The sequence below is a fragment of the Manacus vitellinus genome, unplaced genomic scaffold (assembly GCF_001715985.3).
Source record: "Manacus vitellinus isolate BGI_N305 unplaced genomic scaffold, ASM171598v3 scaffold_6_pilon, whole genome shotgun sequence".
Classification (NCBI taxonomy): domain Eukaryota; kingdom Metazoa; phylum Chordata; class Aves; order Passeriformes; family Pipridae; genus Manacus; species Manacus vitellinus.
Genome location: NW_021940750.1, coordinates 1,299,615 through 1,326,547, shown reverse-complemented (window position 1 = coordinate 1,326,547; position 26,933 = coordinate 1,299,615). Strand labels below are relative to the sequence as shown.

Sequence of the window (26,933 nt, the reverse complement as noted above, 5' to 3'; positions counted from 1 at the left end):
GTGTACAGAACAAAGTTTTTGTTTCTGCTGTGAAATCTAAATTAAACAATGGGGGCCATGGAACAGACCTCCTTGCTCCACATTCTGATTAAAATTCTTCAATACAGTTTTTACTTTCTTTACTTCAAACAAGGCCTCCTAGCTCCCCCAAGATGTGCCTCTCCAGTATGAGCCACCAAAGACCTGCCAGCTTCAAGGGAGTTTGTAATAACTCCACAAAGCTGTACTGAATGCTACACAGAAGAAGAATGAGGTAAATTAAATAGGGCAACAGGGGAGAAAACACTCTCGTGGCCAACTGCTGCTGAGCCCCTCCGTAACCCTCACCAGTCACTCTCAGGTGTGCCAAGAAGAGATGATACCTGCAAGATCTCAGCAGAAGTTACGCACAGGGAGGACAGGCCAGGGAGCTCCAATTTAAACAAATGTTCCAGGTTGCTATGGAAACCTCAAGGATGGAAAAGAAGCACCTTGAAAACAAAACATAGTGAGGCAGCTTTCATATCCACTCTGAAAAGGTTTATGACCAGAAAAGGCAAAGTGGGTGTTAAATGCCTTTTAGCTATGGCAATAGTAGCAGCACTTGAGGAGGAGGCGTTACAGATTTGCAGCAGCCATCATACGCACGTTCTTCTATCCCAAACCCCAGAAAAACAGTCCTCTCTACTTTGCCAATACTACTGTATGAAAATTCTGATTTCTTAACCCCTTCCTGGCACCCCTTCCTGTCTCCTTCCACATTACTATTCTAGCTATATATTACTATATGTAGCTATACTAAGCCCAACGTGACAAGTGGAAAATATACAGCTAGAATTAATCTGACACAGAAGGAATAAAACTATCTGCAACTTTAAAGTTAATCAAAACTGAAAATCTTAGAGTTCTTTTCACCAAAAAAAAAAAAAAAAGGAAACACGGGGCAGAGAAATGACAGAACTTTGTTATTGATTTTAAATGGTGTGTACTCAGATCAACCCAGTGTGGCCCAACAGTGCAGTATTCAGTCAGATACACTCCAACCTCATCAAGAGTTTGTGCTGGAACGAGTTGTGGCTTTTTTCAGAACAGCTCCATCCTGCATGTTCCCTCATGGAGGCAGGCCACCATCCATCCTTACCAAAGACAGCTTCCATTCGTCCTCTCCTTACCATCAATTCCTAGGGCCATTTTGGAAAAGGTCATGGCTGTTCTGGAAAAGGGAATCTTAACTGGGGTTACTAGTAGACTCCCCTCTGCTTGAAAGCCACAGACAATGAACAGTTCAAAGGAATGCAGTTTTTGAGCTTTTCTTGGAAGAGACACACATACTCTGCTGAAATCTTTAAGGTCCCTTCCGACCCAAAACATTCTATGTTTCTAAGAAACAGGAAAAGAATAAGCTCACAGTTTATATCTTCTACATAAAAAAATAATCACACCTGCAGCAGGGAGCATATGAGATGTAACTAAATAGGAACAAATGACAATGAAAGTGAGAGGGGAGAGGAAAAGGCTCCAAAAGGTAGTTTGTGAGACACAGGAATACAAGGAATATGGAAAATAAAATTCAGAGGTGCTCTGTAGGCAAAGCAGCTCTTAGTATCACTGCAGTCCCTCATATGAATAGAGTCTGGTAATAACAGCAAAAACAAAACCCCCAAGCAACTTCCCTGCCCTCAAATCCTCCATATGTATAAACTATATATTTTACTTTAACTTAATGTATTCTGAGTTTAAATCATTTTTCTAAAACTTTCTGGCTGAGAATATTGTACTGCGAAAACAGTCCTGGGAAGGAAGAAAGGAAACTTTATAACTGGAAAATAAGTCTTGGGTGGCATTTTCAGAAATATTGTTTTCAAATCCATGTTACTAGGGGAAAGGTTCCTCCACCTATCTTTAAGTTAAAGAATGGAACCTAACTGAGTATTAGCATTCTAAATATGCTGCCCTCTGCACCTGACTCCAACAGCAGAAACTGCTGAACAGTACACAAGAAATTTTCATGTTGCCCTGTTCTCTAGAGAAAAAATCTTTAAGTACTGTGGGAATACCACCAGGCTCAAGACTTCTCAAATCTCACTTTTGCACACATACATTTTGAAAATTGCAAGAGTGTCTCAGCATTCAGGAACAAATTTCTACCTACAGGAAAAACATCCCTGCAGAAAGACCTCCTGAGGAGATGTGGGCTGGAATCTCCTCTGCTCAAAGCCATTTCCTGCTCTTCTGGCAGGCAGGATGTTGCAATCTGCTACCACCTGGCTAGGTGACTTTTTTAGGGAGGAGGTGGGGGGAGGAAGGAAGGACCCACAAGTTCCCAGCTGACAAAGAAACCTGACCTCTAGGCCAACTGTTCCCCTTGCAGCCAGGACACTCAGGACACCGGGAGGAATGATGCTGTATGCCTTCTCCCCACTGTCAACCAGATTTGGATACAGCACACTTGACAAATGAGAGAGAGCAGAACATAGCAGACTCCAGCAACAAAAAGGTATCATGGAACAGAGCTCTGGGGGATAAAGCATTTATCTTATAAATCATTTTATTGTTGGTAAGGAAAACTTGGTCTTCTTCCAAATCAAAGGAAGTAAAGAAACTAAACTATAATTTGCAAACATTACAAACCGAAACCAAGAAAGGAAGTGAAAAACTGCTCTTCCACAACAGCATCAGCCTCCAGGGCCTACCATTAGTTATGTGCCATAGATTCATCGAATTCAAATGAGTTGCAATTTCCATAGGCTGAGGTCTGGGGGGGGTTAAGAGTTCCCGACTTGTCCCTATCTCCTACGCTCTCTTCAATTATGACAGCTCTTAACACAGTGAAAATAAATGTGGCCTCTATGAACTGATAAAGGCTAAAGTGTTGCCTTCTCAGAATACCTGGAGAAATTAGCACTGTCCCTTGGTTAAGGAAAAACACTCTCTGACAGGACTGCCAAACCTGGACACACTTACAGGGATGTGCACAAAGCTCCAGTGACCCAATGAAAGTAAACGTGGAAGCAAGTGTCTGCTTCCTTCAACAGTGGTTCCCAGGAGATACATCACAGAACCTAGATCTTAGATTAAAATTCAAGGAATTAACATTACATATACTCCAAAAGCATATTTCTGAACAAACTCAGATGAAAGTGAAGACATCATTAGATAACAGAGCAAGTTTTCTAATAACATTCATTCATTTTAGAAGATTAATGTATGGTGTAGAAGGTATCGTACAGAAAATTATTCTAGAAAATGATTCTGCCCAATTTCAGATCACAGAGACTGAAATGGCTCAACAGTCTGTCCTTTAGGTCATCAATAATGTTAAAACATAGGCATAACTGAGTATTTATAACTTGACTGTTCTCATCAAGTAAGAATTTAAACCACAGCAAATGCCGGCTAAAAAAAGACAGATATTTTATAAACACCAGCTTATTCTTACCCTAAAGAGGTACATTAACTTGCTTAACAAAGCTAATGTTACAAGGCATGGAGTATTTACCTGTGCTTAGATCCTACTTCAGGCACAGTGAAGACAGACCAAACCTATGTTTTAATCCTGTACGGTGGATACCATCTATCTGCAGTGAGAACTTAATCATGTAGGCAGCACACCTGACTTAACATCCAGACTGCAGTCACCAGCTCACTGCTTCCCACCGCCAGGTGAGTTGTACCTGATGCAGGCAAACTTGAAGAATTCCATCCAGTCAACCTAGAATCAGGCCTGAGGTGCTGACTGCTGATCTGTAACAGCAGAGGTTCAAGAGATAACCCTCCAAGTAATATTTTTTAATCCAACATGCATTGACCTAGGAGCAGTAGCACCAGTGTGAGTATTGTGCCTGGTGCTACTACACTCTACTTAGTGTAGATTTGCAATAATTAGGTCCAAATATTTGGACCAATTCTTCTGGTATCAAATCTGGCAGCACAAGCTTAATTTTTAGAGATGATGACATTTTCTCTCCCACTTGAAATCAATGGAAGCCACAACTCAGTCATGCTAAAAACAAAAAATAAACCAAGAATTTATTAGTAAATTCTGCAAGTAATTTTTTTCCCATCTCTTTGTGTCTATTTTCCCGCCTGAGACACAGAGGTAACAGTTTTAAGCCAGCAGGGATGGAGGACTGCTAATACTCAAGCCATGGGCAGCTCCAACCTGAGTGATAAGGCTCATGGCCAAGGTCTCTCTGTCACTTGCCTTTGCTTTGTTTTCTCTAAATGGATAAACAGGATAAAGTCTGACCACAGAGTGCGTGGCAGAAAAGAGCCTTGGCCCTCTGTTCTAGGAGACACTGGTATAATTCAAGTAGTTGTTTAAATTATGAAACTGCTTAATTGGAAAAGACTCTGCAACCTAAACAGCAATGCACTGCCTCTTGATGAAATGACTAATACTTTAAGAACATCACCAAGTGCAGCTTTATCATTGCTATACACACACAGAGATGGCTTTACAGCAAAGAAACCCATCTTGTCATTACCTCAAAGATCACTTCTTAAGGGTAAAGGAGAGTCAAGACAAGAGGCAAAACTATCTGCTCACTGAATCTTTCTGCTCCAGATGGGACCTCTCAAATTTTTCACGTGCTTTGTGTTCTTTTAAGAACAATCATTGTTGTTTCACAAACTTTAAGCCTGCAATTCAATACTATGTAACAGTATATAATTTCTGTCCATGTAACACAGGCAGCTTTTTGATTGCCAAAGATCTTCATAATAGTGACTCTTTTCCTCATCATGTATTTCATGGAACTCTGTTCCTGTAAGGCTTCTTTTAAATCTGTGGCAATCTGAGGGTCTGGATCTGCTGTGGATGTACACCCAACGATGTCCAAGTGCCTCTTCACTCCCAAACTCCATCAGATTCTGGATAAATGATCCTAAAGGTCAAGTTTATCCGTGCATCTCTAGAATGATATTCCTTAGGCACTCGATGCTGTAAGTGGCATTAGGGAAAAAAAAAGACAAGAAAAAAAAAAGCATGACCTTGTGCATTTAAAATACAGGTAATCAAACAATGAATAAAACCTTCATTTCCTGTGATGGTTTTTTATTCACATTTCTAAACAGTTAGGTAAGGCAAAAAAATCAAGTTCTGACTGCTCAGAGCCACTGAAAACAAAAGGTCTTTGTATATTACTGTAGACTTCTTAAATTAAGCTACAACACTTTGATATCCCATCTTCCTATATTGATTTTGCTCTTTCCACTGCAGGCTGCAACCTTCATTACTGAACTTTAATGCTGGAAAATCTGAGCTGATTCCTATTGCATCACTTAGCACTTGAAAGAAAACCCATTGTTTCTTTGGCTGCTTTCAAATTCTGAGGCAGAAAGCAGTACTGATGCCCTGGAAAACAACTGTGTCACTGGAAGCAGAATGTCCCATGACTTTGTGGGAGTGTCCTGGGCATATTTGAAAAACTGCACTGCAAGTAAACCACACAAACAGCATTAGGGAGTTCTTACCTGCCAATCCGCCTGGGTAGCTCCTTCCATCATCAAGAGAGTCCCGTGATCAAGGGGGATTTTTAGTCTTTCTACATAAGTATAGTCTCCATTCTCTTCCTAAAAAGAAACATTAGATACTGAAGAAGCATTTGGTAGAAAACCAGTGCTCTACAGCAGAGCTTAAAAAGCTGTAAGGGGGGAGGAGGAAGCTCTTATAAGACCAAGAAGTCTAACTAAACATTTCTGTATCTGTATTTCATACAAAGTCCAGTAGTCAAGCATTTTAATGATGAAAGAAGCCATTGTAAAGTTCCTACAAGTTCCTACATTTAGTGCAAAATTCTCAGAAAGGCTGAGAACCTTTTGGAAACATCCACTCTTAAAATAAACAGTTCAGTGTGGAGACATTCTGCAATAGCCACCCTGATTCCAACAGTTAACTACATCATCAAAAATACACATCTTCCTGCTATTCTAGATTTGCCTTGGTTTGGATGTTACATGCTGGTATTATATTAGCTGCTGGACGAAGAGCTTTTCCTATCTCAAAAAATAAATAAATCTCCTTTTCCTGCAGTACTTTGTAAAACAAGTTGTCTCAAACTGTATCATCAATAAGCCAAACAGACTGCTAAAATAGAAGGAAAATAATTTGCAACCTTTTGGTATGTCTTTAGATTATATACAACTTTTTTAAAGCTCAAATATAGCAACTGGACATAGTAACACCACAGTAGTAGTCTCACACATGCCACATCAATGGGAATAGCAACTCTCTATTCCTTTGCACTATCCCTTCCAATTTTAAATCAGACTAATACACTGCTAAGTCAAATTGATCAAGGAAGTCTATTATGAGCACACAGTTCTTTTTTTGTCAATCGTGACAGTACATAAAATCATGAAATCATACTATGCATGACATTAAGTATCTTTCAGAACACCACATGGGAAGGTATTATAATGCTCTATGTAATCCTTTAATATTTTCTCATTTTAGCCTTCAATAGCTGCAGAAAGAAATGCTATAAACCTTGAACAACTTCCATTTAACATCTGGCCTACTTAATGTTGGCACTTTGATTACTTCATTAATATTGAAATGCGAATAGGAAAACCAGGATGCCCCCCAAATACAGATTGGCAGTATGTATTTTATCTTTTATAGATCTCTATTGCTAACTTAGGAAGCTGTCTAGGAAAAAATAGAAAGCAACTCTCTGAAATGAGGAATTCAGGGAAGTTTCAGATATGAAATCACCTGCAAAATACAGGGATTATTTTAGAGAGAGGAGGAGTTGGAGAAATATTTTAATTAGCATTGAAAGGAAAGGGACTTGAAGTATTTTACTTTTAAGTTACAGAAAGCCATAGATAGCTTGAAAGTGTAAAGTGGATAATAAGTGTCCTTCACTGAAAAATAAAGAGCATGACAGGTTCTCAGTCTCTACACTCTACAAGTACAGGCTAACCTTTTTCAGAATATACTGCATATAGCAAACAGATAGCCTGAGTATGTACTTGCTATTGCACCACTGCCTCTAGAAGCACCTCTAGTCTGCCAGTGATTGATTAAGCTCACTAAACCTCTGGAATCTAGGTTTTTTTCCCAAAGAGATCACCAAATCAATTATTTTGTTCTTGAAAAAAAGAAAGGCAGAAATACACAATTACTACAAAGAGATGAGAAAAAATAATAAAGCCAGGTCTGAGCTGCTAAAGCATAAGTGTTCCTGTAAAAGACAATACATCTTAGACAGCTGCACAACAAATGCTTCAGATTTTTTAGTTTTTAATTAGTTAGGCAGTATTTTCTCTTCCTGTTTCTTATAATGGTTAGTGGACTCCTAAAATCATACTTGCTGAGTGTTTAGGAGAAGACAATGCTCAATTATTTCAGACTCAGCTGAAGGTAACAATTACTCCAGACCACAAAGCCTGTTACCAACAGAGTAGCATTTGTCACAACTGTCATGTAAAATGAAATTGTACTTCTTGGGCAGAAGAGATGAGAGGTCACAACTTATGTCACTTGTAACAGAAACAGATCACAAAGGAACTTGAAACAGTATAGGACACCTGAGACTGGGAAAATGGAATTATCACAGTAAGATTTAAGGTTGAGGTACAGGTATATCTACCTCACACTGACAGAAGACCCACATTTCTGAAACAGAAACTAATGTTACAAGGTCTTCAGATTTCAGCCGCATGTTGAATCATTCAGGAAAACTAATAGGACTCCGCACAAACCCAACAGTTAAAAGAAAACACTAATTGGTCATAAAAATGCAGACATAGTCTTTTGAGAACCATCAGAAAGACCCAACAGCTCTCATCCAACACATTTTAATGCTTTTACAAAGCTCACATTTTCAAAAATTTTAACTAAGTTCCTTGAAGCTTAACTGTGCAGTGCCACAACTTGATACAGGTTTGTCTTTTTAAAAGCTCAAAATAATGAGGTAAAGTAACAATTACTGGGAAAATTATGTCCTAGACTAAAACAGAGTTTGATTTTCAGGAAAACAACTGGGAGTGTGTGTGTTTATAAAAAAGATGCAGATAAGAAGGAAGACTGCAAATCTTCTAAAATGCCAAAGAGCTGGATTGGGATCAAATCAGCTCTCGACAATAAAAAGCATCACTTGATGTAATTGACTATTTATTTGCACCAGTGTCACTTTCTGTTCCCATCTGGGATCAGAAGTCCTAGTGTGACAGAACAAGGCTATTCAATACTGCTGGTGAAACTGCCAGCACTCACTGGCTGTCCACTCCAGACTTCTACATTCCTTGGGGATACCTAAGGGCCCAAGGCTGTGCCGGTGATTGATTAACCTCACTAAACCTCTGGAATCAAGGAGAGCTGAAGGCACTCAGAAACACTTGTAATACGTATTCTTTGCAAAGACAACGTAAAACATATTTTTAAGCTTCTAGAATTATTAGCCATTTATCTCATTCTATTAAAAGTAAGGTGTAATGCCAAAAATATTTTCTTAACTTCAGTGAAAACAAGGAAAAAATTTCAAAAATAGGTATTAGAAACATGACTGCTGATGAAAAGCAGAGAAATATCATTGCACGGCTATTTTCTATTTCAGAGGATTACATCATTTCACTTTGTGGATGGACAACAGTGGACTTATTTTTATCTCTTGCTCATCTTCATTAAAAAGGAATTCTGCTAAGATAAATGATTTAGGAGAAAACATCCTTTTGGCTTAGAAAAGTCACTATGTAAAAGCAACAGTTACTTTCTGTTTTAAATGGGGCATCTCTGAGCTTTGTTTTACTTAGAAAAAGAGATTTTTATGTCAATTAGTTTTGATAAGCCAGTGAACAATAAGTTTTTACCTTCTTACATGTCATTACTAACAGTGTCAACCAAAGCTCATTTAAGAGCTTTTATCCCTAGAGCTGATGACATACAGAAAACTCAGTTGAGTTTCAGAGGTCAAGAAGTTTATGAAGGAAACTTACTTTTGACATCTAAGCCAGAAAAGATTTTCTGGTAACAAACATCTAAAGGAGTGCATCAGGTAACTTTTATAAATTCACTTTGTAACTCTGTATGTATATGACAAAACCAACTGCTTCCAAGAACAGGAATAGTAAAGCAACTGTTCTGGTTTTTAGTACACTACAATTTTCATAATCTTGAGTTCCACATAATACAATCAAGCTTTACACTGTCCAAGTATGGTAACTACCGTAACTACAGTTAATAAGTGAGGAAAGCTCAGTGTGATTTGATGTGAAGCTGTGAATACAAAATCTGTAAGTACTCCTGGATTCCATCAAGGTTGTTTTCTTAAAATGGTATCAAAATAAAAAAGAGAAAAGATCTAGTATAAATCTATACACATCACCCAAGTTTTTTTCTTAAGTCTCTGGAAAGTTTACTGCTATAGTAGTAGGAAATGGGTTCTGGATAGTGTGAAAGCTTCTTCTATTACAAGGAAAAGCAAACAGAAACACTCTGCAGAAAAAAGTATAAATAATAATGCAGTTATACAGGCAAATGATGCAAAATAATTTTCAATGGCTAAAGTTAGCATGGAGAATGCTGGCTTCTAGTTCTTCTGCTTCACCTATTTACCTATTACCAAGAGAATTATCCTTACAAAACTTAAAGATCTCCTATTTTTCAGACTTCATCTTGCTCTTTTCCAGTTTACTCCTCTGCCACCAGCTGTGTAAACACTCTCCTTCACAACAAAGTAGTCTCATCAGTACTTCTGCATTTTTACCAGTTTATTCTCTCTATCTCTGACAAAATCCTCACTGTGGTTCTCTTCTTTATGTGTTTAGTAATAATGAATATCAGTTATATTGCTCTTTCCTCACATAATACACCTGCCTGCCTCCACAGGCCTATCCTTAAACTCCCTTGGTCTTTCTGCAGCTGACCTAGCAGACTGCAAGTGAGATAGCTCTAAAGCACTCCCATCTTCCTCTCTGCTTGTCTATAGCTTCTCAAGTCCTGCCAACACTGGTGGACAATACCTCCTCCTCCTCTGCAGCCAGGCTGTCTGCAAGCCTCCTTCATGCCAATGTAAAAGTTCAATTCTCCTCATCCTGATCTGAATCTCTTACTACTGTGCTCCACATAGTCCCACATTCATCTTCAATTAGGCCTGTCAGGCCTGTTTCCAAAAGTACTAGGTGATCTTTACCTGCTGCTAGAACAGCTACTCAAGGACAGAAGAAAAAGATTGTACTTCAGTGATTCATTTGAAGGACAGACCCATATGAAGGCTGATTCTTAGAACATCATGAACATCCTGCTATTATCTAACACACACGTGAAGTTCCCTCTCTTTCCAGCACCCATCAGTTTCCTTGGTTACAGATGGAAAAAGAGCAAGCTGGCAGCTGGCATTCTAACTCCTTCCACAGTTCACACAGCAGTTCGCTGGGCAACGGCACCCAGATGGTCCTTATGGCACCCAGACCTCTGCCACAGAGCACCTCCCAGTGCAATGTGGGAGCTTAATGGGACTTTAAGTACCATCCTTCACAGCTGAACTAACATTTCACACTCAGCTTCCAGGAGGACCTAATCAGATAGCCTGGCATGGTCTCAGAGTTGAGCAATGACAACAGGAAAAACGGTAGTGAGGCTCTATTGGAAAGACCCATCTAAGAGAGGGGAATCAATTTCTCTTGAGCAGGAGGATGAAGTCATGTACAAGTGGGACTGAGGGCTTGAGGCTGTGTGGAGAATGGGAGCAGGTCACAGTGCTGCAGTGGTGACACACTGTAGACAAGCATGAGAGGACTTGTTGACTAAACCAGTAGCTGTGTGTGAACTGTGCATGAATCACAGCTCTAAAGCAAGCATTTGTCTCCTGGTTTCAGTATAGGCAGGCGCTACAACAAGAAAGCAAGAGGAAAGTAAAAGTAATATACTGGAACTAGAAGAAACCAGACCACTGCGGACTTTGAACTATCAAGCAGGCATTCAGAAAAACCTAGAAACCATTTAAAGTAAAGGAAAAATATCAGCTATAACCACATAACTGGTCCAAATAAACAAAAAAGGCCATATTTAGAAGAATGAATGCTTAAAACAAAAAATCCCAGCAGGAAAAATAAAACAGTTTCTGACACCATGTTAATTCCCATGAAAAGTATCCTTATTCCAGGGGGGAATTTACATCTGAAATGTATTTTTAGCTTTTTTTACATGCACTGGGCTGAAAACCCAGTAAGAATTATTATGCTTGTTTAAGCAGATTCAATAGGCTATGCATGTCTCTACACTCCTTTACCCTCTATTATATGACGAACACTTACTCATCCAGTACAGTACTCATCAAAAAAGAAAAATAGGACTGAACCTTTCCTTCCCCTCACTCTAGAACAATTTTCAGGAAAAAAAAATACCACTTGTACCTCAGTAACTTTTTTTGTTGTTTAATTTTTGCCAACGAAAAAAAGATTTCATTGTGCGACTGTTTCAGAGTGGCTTATGTAAATGCTACCAAATCACTACCAGACAAATGTTGAAATTCACACAAACATGCAAAAAGAAACAACTCACCAACACTACTGGTTGTCTTTTCAGCTAGAGAAATGGGATTTTATTCACTAGTAAGTTCAATCACATTTCAAGATATAATCTGGAAAATATTTGTAGAGATACCAACATGAAGTGAAGTCTCTGTAGGCTCTTATCTAGTACTCTTCAGTAGCCCTTCAAGATGTGACCTCACTTGTGGTACATACTGTTTTGTAACAGTACATGATTCCACACAGGCAACTAGTATGTTCATTACATCTTTCAATTCAAAATACTTAAAAGGATCTACAAGAACAGAGGGAAATAAAGGCCTTTGAAATCCTAGAATCTGAAATAGTAGAATGCTGGCCTTCAAAGAGGCTTAATTATGGGAGGAAAAGTATTTACTTTCTCTTTCCCTCCTCAATGAAGGCTAACTCCGGAAAACCCAATGTACTGATACTGGCAGATTACAAACCAGGGAGAGCCTGAGTGTCTGTGATGACTGCTAATCTGAATTCCTTTTCCCTAGACCACATTGCTCTTCCTATATCTTGCTTTTGAACAAAGTAATGTTCAAACTTCAAATATCTGCAATCAGTTTTAACTTTCTCTTAATGAAAGAGAGAATGCTACAGTACAATAGAGTATGAAAATTACTTATTTGGTGGTACAGCCTGAAAGGTTGTAATTTCCATTAAAGCCTCTTGAAACTCCCACTTGGCAAAGCACGTGGTGTCACAGGATGCTCTCAGAAAACTGCAGGCTTTGAGAACGTGCAAAGAATACGTAATGTGTGCCATGTAATTATTAAGCATGAGTTCCCTTAGACACGGGATGTACTTAATAGCAACTTATTTGAAGATCACTGCACACGGGGATTCTACCTCAGAAACAGGCATGTCGCACTTGCAAAAGGAATACACTTCACAGACAGCAAGATTCAGCTAGTCAGAAATATCCTGTCAAAGGTGCTGAAGAAAAATGAGGACAGCTTGAGGAATACATCTATAGAAAATCATCTGTGTCAGGAAGAAAAAGAAAGAGACCGTGCAGTACAGATCAAAGAAGGTGGTCAACTATGAATGGCACAGACTGAATTTCCCCCTTTGTTCATTGTGGGGTCTTTGCAGAAAATAGAAAAAAAAGACATCTTATTCAAGAACTCAGATTGATTTTTAAGAGGGAACCTGCAAAGTTTATACTGAAATCTAAATGGCTTTTATTCTGATCCATTGATGGGGAACATGGGCACTTCTAGAAATGAATCCAAGCACCGTTTACAGTTTCCTAGAAGAATGAACTTTCCAGCTGACATTTTGTCATCAACACAGCATCAGGGATACTTACTCACGGTATGCCCACTGACATAATGCACTAGTTACGTAATCTCATACTCAGGAACCAATATTACATTCACTTCAGACAACAAAGAATTTACAAATTAGAGAACTGATGAAAAATACAAACTATTTATTTGTTTTCAGATTCAATTTCTGACCTTTGCTGTTCACGACTAGGTGACCCAATGACTCTTGATGGGGAGATTTCAGTATGTCAGCACAGTTTTCCAGTAGGCTGATAATCATCACCTCTGCTTTCTGTATTACTTATTCATAATAAATAGCAACATAAGCAGACAGCAAACTTCTTCCCGAAGTTCTCAAAGACTACACAAGCAGAAAATACATCTGAAAAGGACATCCTAAAATAAGGTAAAATCCTTTACTTGGATAAATACAAACTGTCAAGTTTAAGTTGGCTTGTAAACACAGCATTCCAAAGTACAGCATTTTATCTAGAAAAAGTATTCACTACTGAATCACAAACTATCTCCTGAAACGACATTCCATGCGTGCCTCCTTATCAAAGTAAAGGATCTCTGTTTAGTCTGTGAAGTATGATGCAACAGTTTCCATGGTATTTGATGGAAAAGAAATGAGCTTCTTCCCTTTGTTCGCTGTCCCTCAATCTGAATGCACGCATCAAAACACAAACATTGTTAAAGAGCAGTCAGAACTACTCTTCATCCCACATTGTGCTTTACATAACATTGGCCTGAATTTAAGAAAATGGTACCAGCTCTTTGACTCACTTGCACAGAATAAGTTGACTTTCAGCATCACTGATCTCATTTTAAGTACCGGGAAACACCCTTATTCAGGCAGAAAGGTGCCCAGGTCACAGTTTCACTACAGCACACTATTAGAGTGGTCCTATCCCCATCCTCAGGATTTCAAGTTCCACGCGATGCATTTCTTGATCCGTACGTTTATTCCACAGAACTTTACAAGTTCTGCTTTCATTATTAACTGTGAAAAACTTTTGTAATTAAGTTCTCTAAACAGGGGGCAAATAATAAACATATTAGTAGCTGTAAGACTGTCTTAACTGTGATATAAACACTCACAGGGGAAGGTTTCTTCCTCATCTCAAAGGTCCGAGTAGCACCAAAGCTGAGCGAGGCAATGGTGGGGTTTTTTCCCAGCGATGGTTCATCATCACTGTGCCAGTCCACACTATCCTTCTCATTTCGGTAGAGGTTGCAGAGAAGAGAGTTGAAGGTGTAGCCAGTGAACTCTTCAATGCGCTCCTTCAGCACGGTCAGCAGAGGATGCCACTGCAGTCAGTGCAGAGGGGAAGGGTAAACGCAATGAAAGCAGGCCAGCGGCAGGTAACATAACACACAGGGTGAAAACTACTAAGGAACAAAATATACTGCACTTGAATCACAATAAAGTTAAAATCAAACAAATGACTCACCAAAATTCTGATTATATTTTTAGCAAAGCAGAGGAACGTGCTTTCTGTGAAATATGCATACGTTACCCATCGCTCAATATCAAATCATCTCCTGAAACAGTGAAGCCAGGCTGCCTTTCACACTAATGCAGGCAATCAGGGACTAAATGATATGCTCTCAATTGCCTGCAGCTGTTGACAGAGAACAAGAGGAGGCAGTTGGCCTAACGTGGCCCCCTGTCCCCGCTCTGTCAGCACAGCTTGTTGAGCTCAACTCATCACCTCCTGGGGTTTTGACTCCAACATTGTAACTTTCCAGTGGGTCACAAAACCAATGTGACTGGCTGGAATTTCATCTTTCCCTTTGCTAACATCTTGCTGACTCCACAGCCCAGGGCAGCTCTGCACATACCATTACAACTCAGTCCAATTATTTAATGTTATAAACTTACATCATGTCTTTCATCTGTCAGAATGCTTTTAAGAACTACACAAGTATATAAAGAAAAAAAAACCCAAAGTAATGTAGGCCAGAATTTTTGCCCATTATATAAGCAGAAACAAAGATCAAGAGAGGATAGGAAACTGATTCCAAATCTCCCAGTGCATCACTGGCAAAAGAAGCAACAGACAGCAGGAACTATTTTCTAGTATCCACCTCTAATAATCAAGGCTGCACTTCCTTCTTTCCAAGTTTACCCATATTTAAGGTGCATTTAACTTACTGGTCACACTGCAGGAGCCGCAACACACCATCTTTCTCTACTGGAGTATTTCTAACTAAATCACTCCTTCAAGTATTAAGCATCATGTGAATAATTAATCAGATATAAACATAGCTTGCAGCTATGGGAAATGTAGGGAAATCAGTAATACCACCTGAAAAGGAGTTTTCTTGCAATTGGGCTGCCTGAATGTGCATAAGAGTACAACAGGAATTACTGAAAGCATTTTTCAGTGACCAACTAGGACCAGATTTCTTCAATTCCTATGACAGAAGTATGTATTACTAAAAATGTTACCATATAGTGAATTTCATCCTGGAAACCCCACTAAAAACCTGCTGCAGTGGAAGTAATTTTGTTGAAAGATTACTGTGTCACCAACTATATTACTGCTTACAAAGAAATATTTTCTAATACCAAAATTCATTTAGGCATGAGCACTGGATTAAATCTAGCAATGCCATAATCACACCAACTCTTACCAAACAAAAAAAGGAGGCACACAAAGCTAATTACTCCTACAGATCAAGTGTTTAAGGCAGTAATTGGTTTTGGTCAAGCTGTGCACTAAATTACATTACACTCAAGACACTTTTGTGATAGAAACCCTTTTCTACTGAGAAGGACGGTGCTTTTTATAGCATCCACTGCTTCTTCTAGCTTCAGGTACTGCCATATACAAAGCCAAGTGAAATGTCAGTGTCCACGTGCAGTCTACCCACGTATCTATCTGCCTGTGGACAGCTAGGGAAGGACTGGCTCCCAGCTATGCAAGTTTCCCAGTGCACCTAACTTTCTGTTTGAGTTTCTTTCTCTTGGTAAACAGATAAATTATTCAGGGCTAAAAGACAGAATCAGCATGTGTGACCAATTTAGGCCTTAGATGAGAAAAACAAGCCAGTGGTCCAATGAGTGCTAACTCTGATCTTTATGCGAACTGAGATGAAACTGTGAATTCAGGGTATATGGGCTCTATCCAACCTCTGAGCAGCAAAGGCTTCCACACTAGGCAGTTCTGAACTGGATTTAAGTCATTAGTATACAACAGAATTATTTTGTGGGGGCAGTTCCAATCCCTAAAGCCACTCAGCTTCCAGAAAAGTCCATTTAAACTACTATTTCACAAATGAGTACCAAAAAAATGCCTATTTTCCCACCACAAGATGCATAGGTTATAGTTTTTAACTACAGGATTTTTGAGACTACAAAATCTTCACAATTCATCATGTTAAATAACGTCTTTCCAACTTTTCCCAAAGTGAGCTCTGCTAGGAGATACCCTGCTTTGGCAGAAGTTCTGGGACTTGGGACACTTTTCTCTCATGCTACGTGACACCTGATTTATGGTTCAGAACACTGTAGCCTAATGCCATGGAAATTTCAAACAAAGCAATACCAGGAGACAGGCTGATGGGACAACAGGCTGGAAGACAGAGAGACAGAGGAAGAGAAGGAGAGAGAGAGAGAGGAAGAGTGCACAAGCAGGAACAAAACATCACTGTGTCGCTCAGAAGGCTTTTAACTCTTCCAAAACAGCGTGGGAAATTATCTCATACAATCTGGAGTTGCTGAGCAGACTGGTTGCATGTGTGAATTTCATAGCATCCACACAGGAATCAAAATATGTTCAAATTCTCATTTAAGCAGTACTGAGTCTAAGTGTTTCTGAAAGTAACCATTTCAGTAATTGATATTATTGTATCTTTACAACAAAAAACTCAGTATGACTGTGTGCACTACAACCTCCCATATAAAGATGCTTGGAGTAAGTCACACAGAGCCATTCAGAGTTTCATCCAAAGCTACAGTGACCCAAAAGCAGACCTTTAAACTCTAGAGTGATAGCTTTCTTTTGGCAACACGTAGCAAGTAAATCGCGCTCCTCTCAGGCAAACCACTCATAAAGTTTATTTTATAAAACTGTCCACAATCCAGTAGAATCTGTTGCTGATCACAAATGAAAAGTCAACAGATACTCTACATAAGAGTAAAGGATAGAGGGAATTTTTGTTTCTTGATCTCTGCAAAGGATTTCTATGTAGGCAATAATATAAGGAAACTGTAGACATATACATACGTTTGGATTTGGCTGCATTGTTATCCTGGAGTAGGTGTAAGGAAGTTCCCCATACCAGGATGTAAGCCGTGGTTCCTCAAAAGATACTTCTGAGAAAAAGAAAAACAGGAAGACTTTCTCAGTTGCTTTATCAAAGGGTTTGAAAATGGAAAGATGATGCAATTCTGCCAAGAAACTTGATCAAAAAGAGACTGTCCATTCACCTAAAATTAAAAAGCAGCCCTTTAAAATCCTCAGCTTTACATAATGAACTCATATGAAGGAATGAGATTATTCAAAATCAGGCCTGTCTCTGCAGGAGGAACTATCCTGCCAGAATCTTGAAATCATATCCATTTTCTTGCCCCTATGCCAGACAGGGCAAGGACTGGATGAGTTAAAGATGACAAAATGAAACTGAGATTTTATTTATAATTCTGGCTTATTTTACATTCTCCTGGTTCCAGTGCCCAATACGATGGCATAACTTGCAAGATGCAGAGGGATCCACTGGAAAGAGTGAAGTGGAAAGGACAGTAGCATCAATGGGACATTACAGAAGCATAATGTAGCAAGGCTGGACACAAGTAATATTTTGCCAAATGCATGCCTGCTCTGTGGTGTAACATAAGGATAAAGTTAAAAATACTTTCAACTTCTGAAAAGACTATCTTGGTAACTATTTCTCATGCTTGACAGATAACATTCTCCATTATACTGTACCTTTATTGCAAGCCAAGAAATACACATGCCGAAGACATTTTCCAGTCTTGTTACTCTGATACATTATCTTACATCCGTTCCTGACTGAAATCAAAATTTAGCTAGAACAGGTGCCCCTTAGTGAACAAATCCAGAATAGCAGTCTCTTCTCTTACTGCATACCAGAACTAATAAGCAAAGACAAGGCAAAAAGGAACATGCTCTGCTGGGATTTTAAGTGAAAGAGGCAAAAAAATGTACCTCGCAACAGAAACGTCAAAGCATAGCTTTTACAGCATCACTGGGAGACTATATGAAGGGATGGTGACCAGACATAATCTTAAGAAAAGACCAGACATAATCTTAAGAAAAGAGTGAGAAAAGAAACTGGAGATGACAGGTAAGTTTAATTTGGAAAGATTTCATTTAATTGGCAATAGTAACAAGGTGATAGAGATTGAAAAATAAACAGCAGTACTCTTCAGATATGCACAGAAAACCTGCAAGGAAATCTGAAGGAGTGGTAATACAAAAAATAAAAACAATTACAAACAATGCACAGATTTTGTTACGGAATTGACCTTGAAATGACCTGAAAAGCTGGTCTACACACTCCTTACCCTGCCTGATGTGAGTTCGCTGACCCCAGGGTATGTCTTGGAGGAGTTGTTCAAACATCCAGTCTGCCTGTTCTGAGTCAATAAAGCCAGGAATCAAATGAATCCTAAGGACAAAAAAGATAAAGAAAAGATGGAAGGGATATACATTTCTATACCTGCTTTGGTAAAATGTTCTAATTTCCAGGATTCCCAAAGCAATTAAAAACGGCTGTAATGCATCAGATCAAAAGCCAAAGTCCAGTATCCTGTTTCTGACCACAGCCAAAAGCAGGTGTGAAGGAGAGAACAGAAGAGCTCCTGTGGACTCTTACCCTCACCAAACATGTGTAGTTGCTTTTCAAAACTTATAAAAACACAACACTACCAATATACCATGAATCCCAGAATCAGTAACATACTGTGAAAAATGGCATCCTTTTGCTTCACATCTGATCAGTCAAATAGCCCTGATTATGGCAATACAATCAACATAAGTAAATAATTGCCCTTTATTCACCATCTCCATGTCACTCAGAATTTGATAGCCCTTTATCCCTACTGCCATTCTATTCTCCTTTTCCAAGCACAAGAACCCTACAGTATTTAATCTCTCCTATTTTTTTATTTCTCTATGTACATTTGATATTTTGACTGTACTAACAGTCATTCAAGAACTACAGCCACTGTAGTGGCTGCAAAGTAGGAATGCTGCTCACAGCAGTTTACTCTCACAAGTATTCCATGCTACAAAGATATCACAATAAGTGCTAAAGTAAAGATGCTAAAAAAAAGATGCAAAATCTGATCATTAACTTTCAAGAAATATATATATTCCATCAGCATATTATGAAAACAAACTCCAGAAAATGCAGAGTAACCCATCTGGTTGCGTATCTTGTCTCTTTCTAGCTCATCAAAGCTTTTACTTTTAAAAATGCTTAAAAAATTTATTTGCACCTTTAGAAGAAATTAAGATGAAGGCACTAATACAATAATAAGAAGACATTAATTGAAATAAATACACAAGAAATGCTATGTCCTTGGCATTTTTTCCACAATTAATAAAAATGTATCAAATTCAGAAGAAAAGGATTAATACTGATACTGCATTTAAATCAGCAAGGTAAAGTAAAATGCATTTTAGTTAGCAAAATCACAGAACAAGTAGGCATTGTTTTGAAGTGCCCTCAAGCTGAAATAATTAAGGCATGGCATATAAGCAAAAGAGACAACCCTAAAGTTACCAAACCTGCCTGAAGTTAAATGCTTTTTTTAGATTAATTTAAAACAAGTCTAATTTACAGCTAAAAGTTTTTGGCAGCTCTTAACTGTACAACACAGACATCAGGCACTTGCTAATAGAGGAATACTAACCCAAACTTCCAGCAGCAACTTATTCTGAATCATGAATCAAATGGACAAAGCCCCTTGTCCTTATTCCAGACAAGCACACCAGATGCAGTACTCACTAGATGTCAAGACATTTATTTTTCTTCTCTTCAGTGCTGCTCAGAACCACGTAAATCTCTGCTACCTGATACTTAAAGTATTTCCAGAAGTACTCTAAACAGATGATACACAGGAAGGGCAGTGTGCAGCTGCTAGAGTCAGAATGCTCTGCAGAGACTGGGCTTCAGAAATCTGAGTATCACCACATCACTCTGCAAAAGCAAGTAACAATTTCAGCCACTTACCTAGAAATGCCAGTTGGTCCTTTGCTGAGCTCATACACACCAGGCTTGCTGAGGATGTAGAAAGGAAAAGAAACATCAGAAAGACAAACAACAAGAAACTATCTTAGACTGGGCAGCACAGACTAGAATTGCTGCAGGCCTGGACTAGGGAAATTTTTTCTTTAAAAAAGAAAAGAAAATTAAAAAAGGGAAGTAATAATGTCCTGGAGATAGGGGTCAGAGTAAGGCAGCAAGGGGTGCTGCAGAAGCAAATGAGTTTGTGTATACTTCCTGTCTTTCATTTCACCAAGGGCTCAATACACAGTTTTAGGGCTCTAGAGATAAATAAAACAGGGATGTCACAGGGAACCTAAACGAGACAACCACATAAGACTGCACTCAGATCACTATGTTTGCATTTATAGGCACCCTGAGTAAGAAAATTCCACCAAGATAGCCAAACTGAAGAATATTTAATCTTCATTATCTCAAACTTCACCATACACCACCACACTTGGTCACCCTTCATGCCAAAATTATCCTTAGAAGATCCCCATTTCAACACAAAAGGTAAGTGATCTACAAATATCCAGCTTCACTGTGACACTTACTATCAGCTACTTTTCCAAGCCTTCAAAGAAGTTGCCATACCAGCTATACTCCTGGTATATTCCAGAGTAAGTAATTTCCAGCATAGTTTACACAGGGACTGTTCCAGGAAAGTGTACACTGCTAACCAAAGGAGACATAATGGCAGTTCTGTTGAACCAGAATGTCCAATTAATTGTTATTCCTGGCTTACACAGTTACACCAAAGCTATAAAAACCAGTTAACAGATTTGGACTCTCCTGATAATACACTCAGCTCAGGATAAAGGGTTGAAAGTCCACATTTTCTACTGAAATTTCTTCCAAAGGCATGGCAGTTGTGTGTGGAGAAGGAACTCTTTTCCAGCAGATTCCCACTGACCATAACGACAGAAAAACTGCAGGAGGGACAGTTAAGTCAGCAGTGTACTCACTCTATCACACCTGCCTCAGGAACTCTGCGCTCCACCTAAAAGGTAACAAGAGAGTGCACAATGAATATTAAATATCTAAGTACCTGGCACACTCTAGTCAAACGGAACTAAAGGTCTTCTCTAGTGACTCAGGATAGCCACACACTGATATGGCAGTGAGAAAACATACCTCTGGACAATCCATGGGCAGTAACAACCCACCCGCTCCCTCCACGCCACAGAAACTCTCAAACGCAGCTACCACTGCAGGCTGGTTTTTAACAATCAACTGCCCCCTAAAGGACATTGATTTCTAAATTATTTGGATTATTATAATACTTGCTATTTATCAACTGCAACCAAGAAAATTCTTATCCTTACATTTATTAAAATATCCTTACACAAGGAAAAATCTAGATTAACTTTAGGACAGATGAACAAACCCCAGGCCTCAGTCAGTGAGCAAAACACAAGAGAAGCCAAATATAGCAGGAGCTGATGCTGTAAAATTGAACAGCTGAGATAGCTGTTTTTTGTTAAAACAAAAGACAGAGTAGTTTAATCCAGCCTTGGCTATCATTTTGGTTGTCTCAGGGATTTATGCTTCTCTTCTCTGAGCTCAGAGTGCTGAGATGCATGGAGGTACTGCACTGCACCAGCAAGAGGATCAAAATATAGTACTATATAGATACCAGGGCTCTGTCACAGAGAAAGGAGAATCTTCCCAGACCATCTTCAATTCTTCCAAGCATTTGAAATAAATCTAGCTTAGAAAGAAGTGTTCATGATTTATTTTTTTTTCCCAAGAAAGGAGCTGCCCTCTTTCTGCAAAGAGCACAATATTCTTCATCTGCTGATGGGACATTAAGTGTATAAAACGAATCCCATACTCTTTGCCTGCAACAAGACAGATATCCCAGCTGAGGAAAACAAAAAGAGCTCAATGCTTAGGACATTGCATCATTCTGAATATTTAGGAGAACATATTCTTTCGGCTCTGTGAAAAAAAATGGTAGTTATGAACAGGTTAAATAGAGGAATTTTTCTGTTTGCCATATATGCAAGACAGTTGCAAGTTTTGCTTTGTAAAAGCCCGAAGTCCAGCTCAGCTGAGTTTTTAATAGTTTTTAAACAACAGAATATATTCTCAAATACTTTTTATCCTTTTCATAATTTTTATCATCTGCAGTTTAATCATGGATGAGATTCTGCTAGTTACAGTGTAATTTTTACCTCTGATGGCTTTTCAAAGACAAACTGCTTTTGAGTGTGAGGCTGATCTTTCCTCATCCATGCCGGTCTGGCATCTGCAGGGGCAAGGCTGCTCACCACAGGTGCCTTAGGTGCTAAAGCAAAGAGAGAAAAAAAAAGAAGGATCACTTGAAATAGAATATCATCATACAAAAAAATATAGTTAGGGAGAATTTACAGGATCATTCCTTGGCATATTCTCCTCTGCTGGGCAGAGACTCCAGGAAACAGCCAAACTTACACTACTTAGGAGTTAAAACTGCACAGGAACTGAAATTTTTAAAACATATTCATTATCTATAGACAAACAAAAATGAAAGCATCATTTTATCAGAAAGGATGACATCTAGAACCTTTCAATTCCAAACCAAACACCTATGACATGCCAGCAGAAATTGTCCCATGCAGCCAAACTACTTCCCTCTGTATCTTTTTTTTTTGGGGGGGGGGGGGGAAAGAGAGAGAAATATTTTTATTAAAATAGGATTTTTAAATTAGGAAGTATGGAAGAGGAACTCAGGCATACCACTTCATGTGTTCTATTTACACATGCAAACAGGCTTTAAAACAAGCCTGACACAAAGTCTTCATTCTGCATAATTCAAAAGGTGGGAATATTTTTTTTAATTCCTTTAGGAATAGCTGGAATAAAATGCACCTGTGACAGAAAATTTACAGGCCACATGCACAGATCATAACAGTTGGCTATGCTTTTTCACGATTAAAAAAAAAAAATCAGCTTGCCTAGGATGCTCAGTCTGCAGAGATTTGGGATTTTTATGGGAACTGTAATCAGGTGAGTGGAATACAGTGTTTTGAGCACGTTCACAAAAACAAACCAGTCCCTCCTACAAGACTGGAAACCTACCAAGTGGTCTCCTGCCTCTGTATGGTTTGGTTTCAATGTTTGTTAGAAGAACTGTGTTGTTAACTCCAGCCCTTCCAAGTAGCTCTCTTTATTTTGCAATGTTTTCACCGTGAAAAGGTAAACGAAGACACACATTGTGTTTTACGAATAAAATGTGACTATTGATTCTCACACCAGTCAGCTCCATCAAGTTCTATTCGCCTCATTCATCTCGCCGGGAGATGTGTACCATGCACTCGCCTCAATGTGCACATCAGCAACACATCCACACCTTGCGTTCTGCACCCAAAACGGCCACACCTGCGGCACACATACAAGTTTTACTCAAAAACTGTGTTCGGACACCTGCAGTTCCCTTGCCGAGGGGAGCGGGGTAAGCAGGGCCACCCCTCGGGCGGCGCGCCAGCGAGAGGCCGGTCCCGCCGCCCGGCGCTCGCCGCCGCGCCCAAGGGCCGGCACTTTTCCCCCCGCCGTCTGTAGGGAAGGGGAAGGCAGCCCCAGCGTTTCCCACAGGGCCGGCCCGCCCGGGGCGCCGACAGCGCTGGCGAGGCGGCTGTCCGGCCTCCTTACCTTGCGGGCCGCCCCGCCGGGCCCGCCGGCCCAGGCCGCCCCTGCCCACACGGGCCCGCAGCCGCCGCTCCGCCATTCCCGGCCCGGCGCTCCGCCCGCCCCTGCCACAACCCGCCCCAGCGCTCCGCTCCCTCCCGCCGGCGGAGGGCCCCAGAGACCCGCTGAGCCTGCCCCGGGCCCCGCGCCAGCCCCGTGCTCCGCCCTCCGGCCGCGGCACGCAGGGGCAGAGCTGAAGGTTTCGCGTCCCTGAGACGGCGGGAGCAGGCACCCAACTCGCCTCCCACTCTGCTCCAGCTCTTGCGTTGCGCCGGTGACAAAAACACCCCTGGAAGCAGAAATGCAAGACGACAAGGCTGATACCAACAGAAATGCCCTCCTGTTTTCTGCCAGGTGCCCAGGATACTCCCAAGCACACGGGCAGCTATTGGGTACACACTACCTCAATCACTAAGGTGAACAGACATTCAAAATCGAAGTCAGGGCAATTTAGGTTAAACTTAAATTTTAACCTGAATTTTACTTAAAGTTAGCAATTCTCTGCTGCAGCTTAGAAAATAAAAGACCTGAGGAGAAGCATGAGAGTGGGAATCCAAACTGCACCTTGCCCAACACAACAACACAGAGTGACCACAGGCTCCGAGAACCCCATTTACAGGGGCATCCCTCCATCTGTGCCGGTTGGATGTGCATACTATTCCCTGACGCACCTTTCCAAACACCTTCAATAGTTAGAAAATTGTTATTTGGAGATAATTATTTCTTATTAATATCTTAATTAACAGTTCAAACAAAATTTGTGTTCCAGTGATTTTAACATATCAGCACTGTTAAATCATAGAATACCCTGAGCTGGAAGGGACTCACAAGGATCATCTTAAGTCCAGCTCCTGGTTCTGCACAGGATAGCCCCAAAAATCACACTATGTGTTTGAGAATATTGTCCCAACGCTTCTTGAATTCTGGAAGGCTTGGTGCCATGATCATTTCCATTGGGAGACCGTTCCAGTGCCTAACCACCCTCTGGTGACAAACTTGTTCCTAATGTCCAACCTAAACCTCCCCTGACTCAGCTTCAGGCCATTCCCTCGGGTCCTGTCACCAGTCACCAGTGAAAAGAGATTGGTACCTACACTTCTGCTTCCCCTCACAAGGATACTGAAGACCACAATGAGATGTCTCCTCAGTCTCCTCTTCCCCAGGCTGAACAGACCAAGTGACCTCAGCTACTTCTTGTATGGCTTCCCCTCAAGGCCCTTCACCATTTTCACTGCCTTCCTTTGGACACTCTCCAACAGCTTTGTATCTTTCTTATATGGTGGCACCCAAAACTGTACACAGGACTCGAGGAGAGGCCACACTAGTGCAGAGTAGAGCAGGACAATCACCTTCCTTTCCTCGATTGGCCAGTGATGCTGTGCCTGATGCAACCCAGACAGGGAGTAGATAACAGCCAGGAAAACAGATTAATGAAAGCTTTGGTTTTGGCATGTAAAAGTACAGTAATTTTCACTGTGTTATTATACACGATAAAGGACAATCAGGCATTTGAATGTACAGGCAAATATTTTAAAGAAAAAGAACAACACATTAAAGAGTCAGAGTAAGTTCCATTTTATTTGTTTTACAAAGTCAAAAACATACAGATTTTTTAGTCCAATGCTTCCACATCAGATCCAGAGCAAACCAAATCATGTGCTCTTACAGAACTAATACCACTGACTTTACCATCCCTGTTCCAAAAAATTAAGAAAACTATGGGATAGGATCTGCATCTCAGATTTGATCAGCACCATTGCATCGGTATTCAGGTTTTTTCAATGTACAGAAATGTTAGCCCCAAATCACGTCTCAGTGCAATACATTTTACTTCAAAATCAGAGCTTGAAATTATTCTTTGAAGGATAGAAAACAACCCCCCCTTTTCAACCATAGGAAGTCACCACAGAAAACAGTGGTAGCTGCTTACAGTTTCATTTGCCTTGCAAGTTTTATACATTTTATTTTTATAAAAAGGAATGTTAGAGATCAAAATCTTTAAATAAAGACTAGGTAAATGCAGAAGACAGCAGTGCAGACTTCTCTCACGTACTCTGATCCCTGTGTCCTGGAGTCAGGTAACTTGAGCCTCACTGGAGCACTCCATTTTAGAATAGAACCATGAAACAAATCAGTTAATTTTAACATGACTAAACTAAAAATGTTCTACATTTTGAAAAGTTTACTGGTTCTCACTTTTAAAGCTGTCTAAATATTCAGGATTCACATTTCAAAGGGCCTCACCAAAAACACAGACTGATACATACCTCAAAAAGAATTTAACCACCGTTGCAAGGAGAGTAACTCATTTCAAGCTCTGTATTTAAAGTACCCATAATCTTTTACATAGCAACCAGCATATAACGTGTAACTTGTGACATTTATCTACATTGTGTTATCACCACCTATTACAAAGAGCAGGCACTGAACTTTTAAAAATGTTATTACAAATTGTGAAGATTACATATTACTGAAAAGGTAGAATCCATATTCAAGACCCAAGAATTTAGCTTCTTTTTGCAATGTTATTTTATGTATATATTTATAGATGAGCTATTACACTTATTTTTGTTTTTGGCCCATTTCCCTCAAGTTCATAACCAAAAAATCACACTGGACTATGTAAGCAGGGGAGCATTCATGAGCTGGCTGACAGTGCAGAATCCAAAACCTGAGCTGAGAAAGAGGTCAATACTCTGGAAATAGTGCTAGGTTACCTTTTTAGATAAATATGCTCCCTTTCCTCTCCTGCCCACCTGTGAGTACTACTCTTTTTCTGCCCTTCACCCATGAGCACAATACATAGATGTGATGGACACGATATAACCAAGATGTTCCTCAACAGCACGATGTCTGATCAAGTCCATGAAAGTATTTCTTAAAGCACAGTGCAATTTTAGTTCAAAGCACTTCCCCCCTCATAATATCTATAAACAAATAAAGCCTATTTTTAAATCAAAATTGAAAATCAACAGTTTTGTTTCACCTGTATCCTGAAAACAAGACTGTTTTGCATGTTAGAAAGTACACCTACTATTGAAGATGTTTAAAACATTAGGTCTACTTGATGCTGCAGGTATAGAACCTGCAGGAGTCCCAGGCTTCCAAGATCAAGTTGTCTCCAATTTACTTCTGCTTCACTTTTTTCAAATAACGAGCCCGTATTTGTTTGTTTGTTTTCATGACTAAGTTAATGGCCGTAGACGAAGGTAGAAGAGAGAAGACCCATGCCTAAAAAAAAAAAAAAGAATAAAACAAAAAGGA

At 39.8% G+C, this 26,933-nt stretch overlaps 2 protein-coding genes across 4 annotated transcripts in view; both read right to left on the bottom strand.

The window, feature by feature from the left end:
- Positions 1 to 2,237: 2,237 nt before the first annotated feature.
- ALKBH3 (alkB homolog 3, alpha-ketoglutaratedependent dioxygenase) lies at positions 2,238 to 23,709 on the bottom strand. Of its 3 annotated transcripts, none has more exons than XM_029964305.1 (9): positions 23,634 to 23,709; positions 22,178 to 22,290; positions 20,966 to 21,000; positions 19,965 to 20,012; positions 18,292 to 18,395; positions 16,991 to 17,079; positions 13,857 to 14,066; positions 5,455 to 5,553; positions 2,238 to 4,921 (listed from the first exon to the last, which is right to left on the bottom strand). In XM_029964305.1, exons 1-9 carry the CDS (start codon positions 23,707 to 23,709, stop codon positions 4,829 to 4,831), a joined length of 867 nt encoding a protein of 288 aa, XP_029820165.1. In that variant the 3' UTR covers positions 2,238 to 4,828. The 3 variants fall into 3 exon arrangements, with proteins under 3 accessions (XP_029820165.1, XP_017938492.1, XP_029820164.1); XM_018083003.2 differs by lacking the exon at positions 23,634 to 23,709 and adding an exon at positions 23,236 to 23,374 and having other exon boundaries at positions 2,239 to 4,921; XM_029964304.1 differs by having other exon boundaries at positions 2,240 to 4,921; positions 22,178 to 22,292; positions 23,637 to 23,673.
- A 1,511-nt stretch (positions 23,710 to 25,220) lies between these two features.
- The window catches only part of HSD17B12 (hydroxysteroid 17-beta dehydrogenase 12), a 69,846-nt gene continuing 68,133 nt past the window's right edge, over positions 25,221 to 26,933 (bottom strand). Inside the window, exon 11 of the mRNA XM_018082098.1 lies at positions 25,221 to 26,900. Within this exon, the coding sequence (XP_017937587.1) occupies positions 26,796 to 26,900 (105 nt within the window). The 3' untranslated portion in view covers positions 25,221 to 26,795. The remainder of the gene's footprint in view (positions 26,901 to 26,933) is intronic.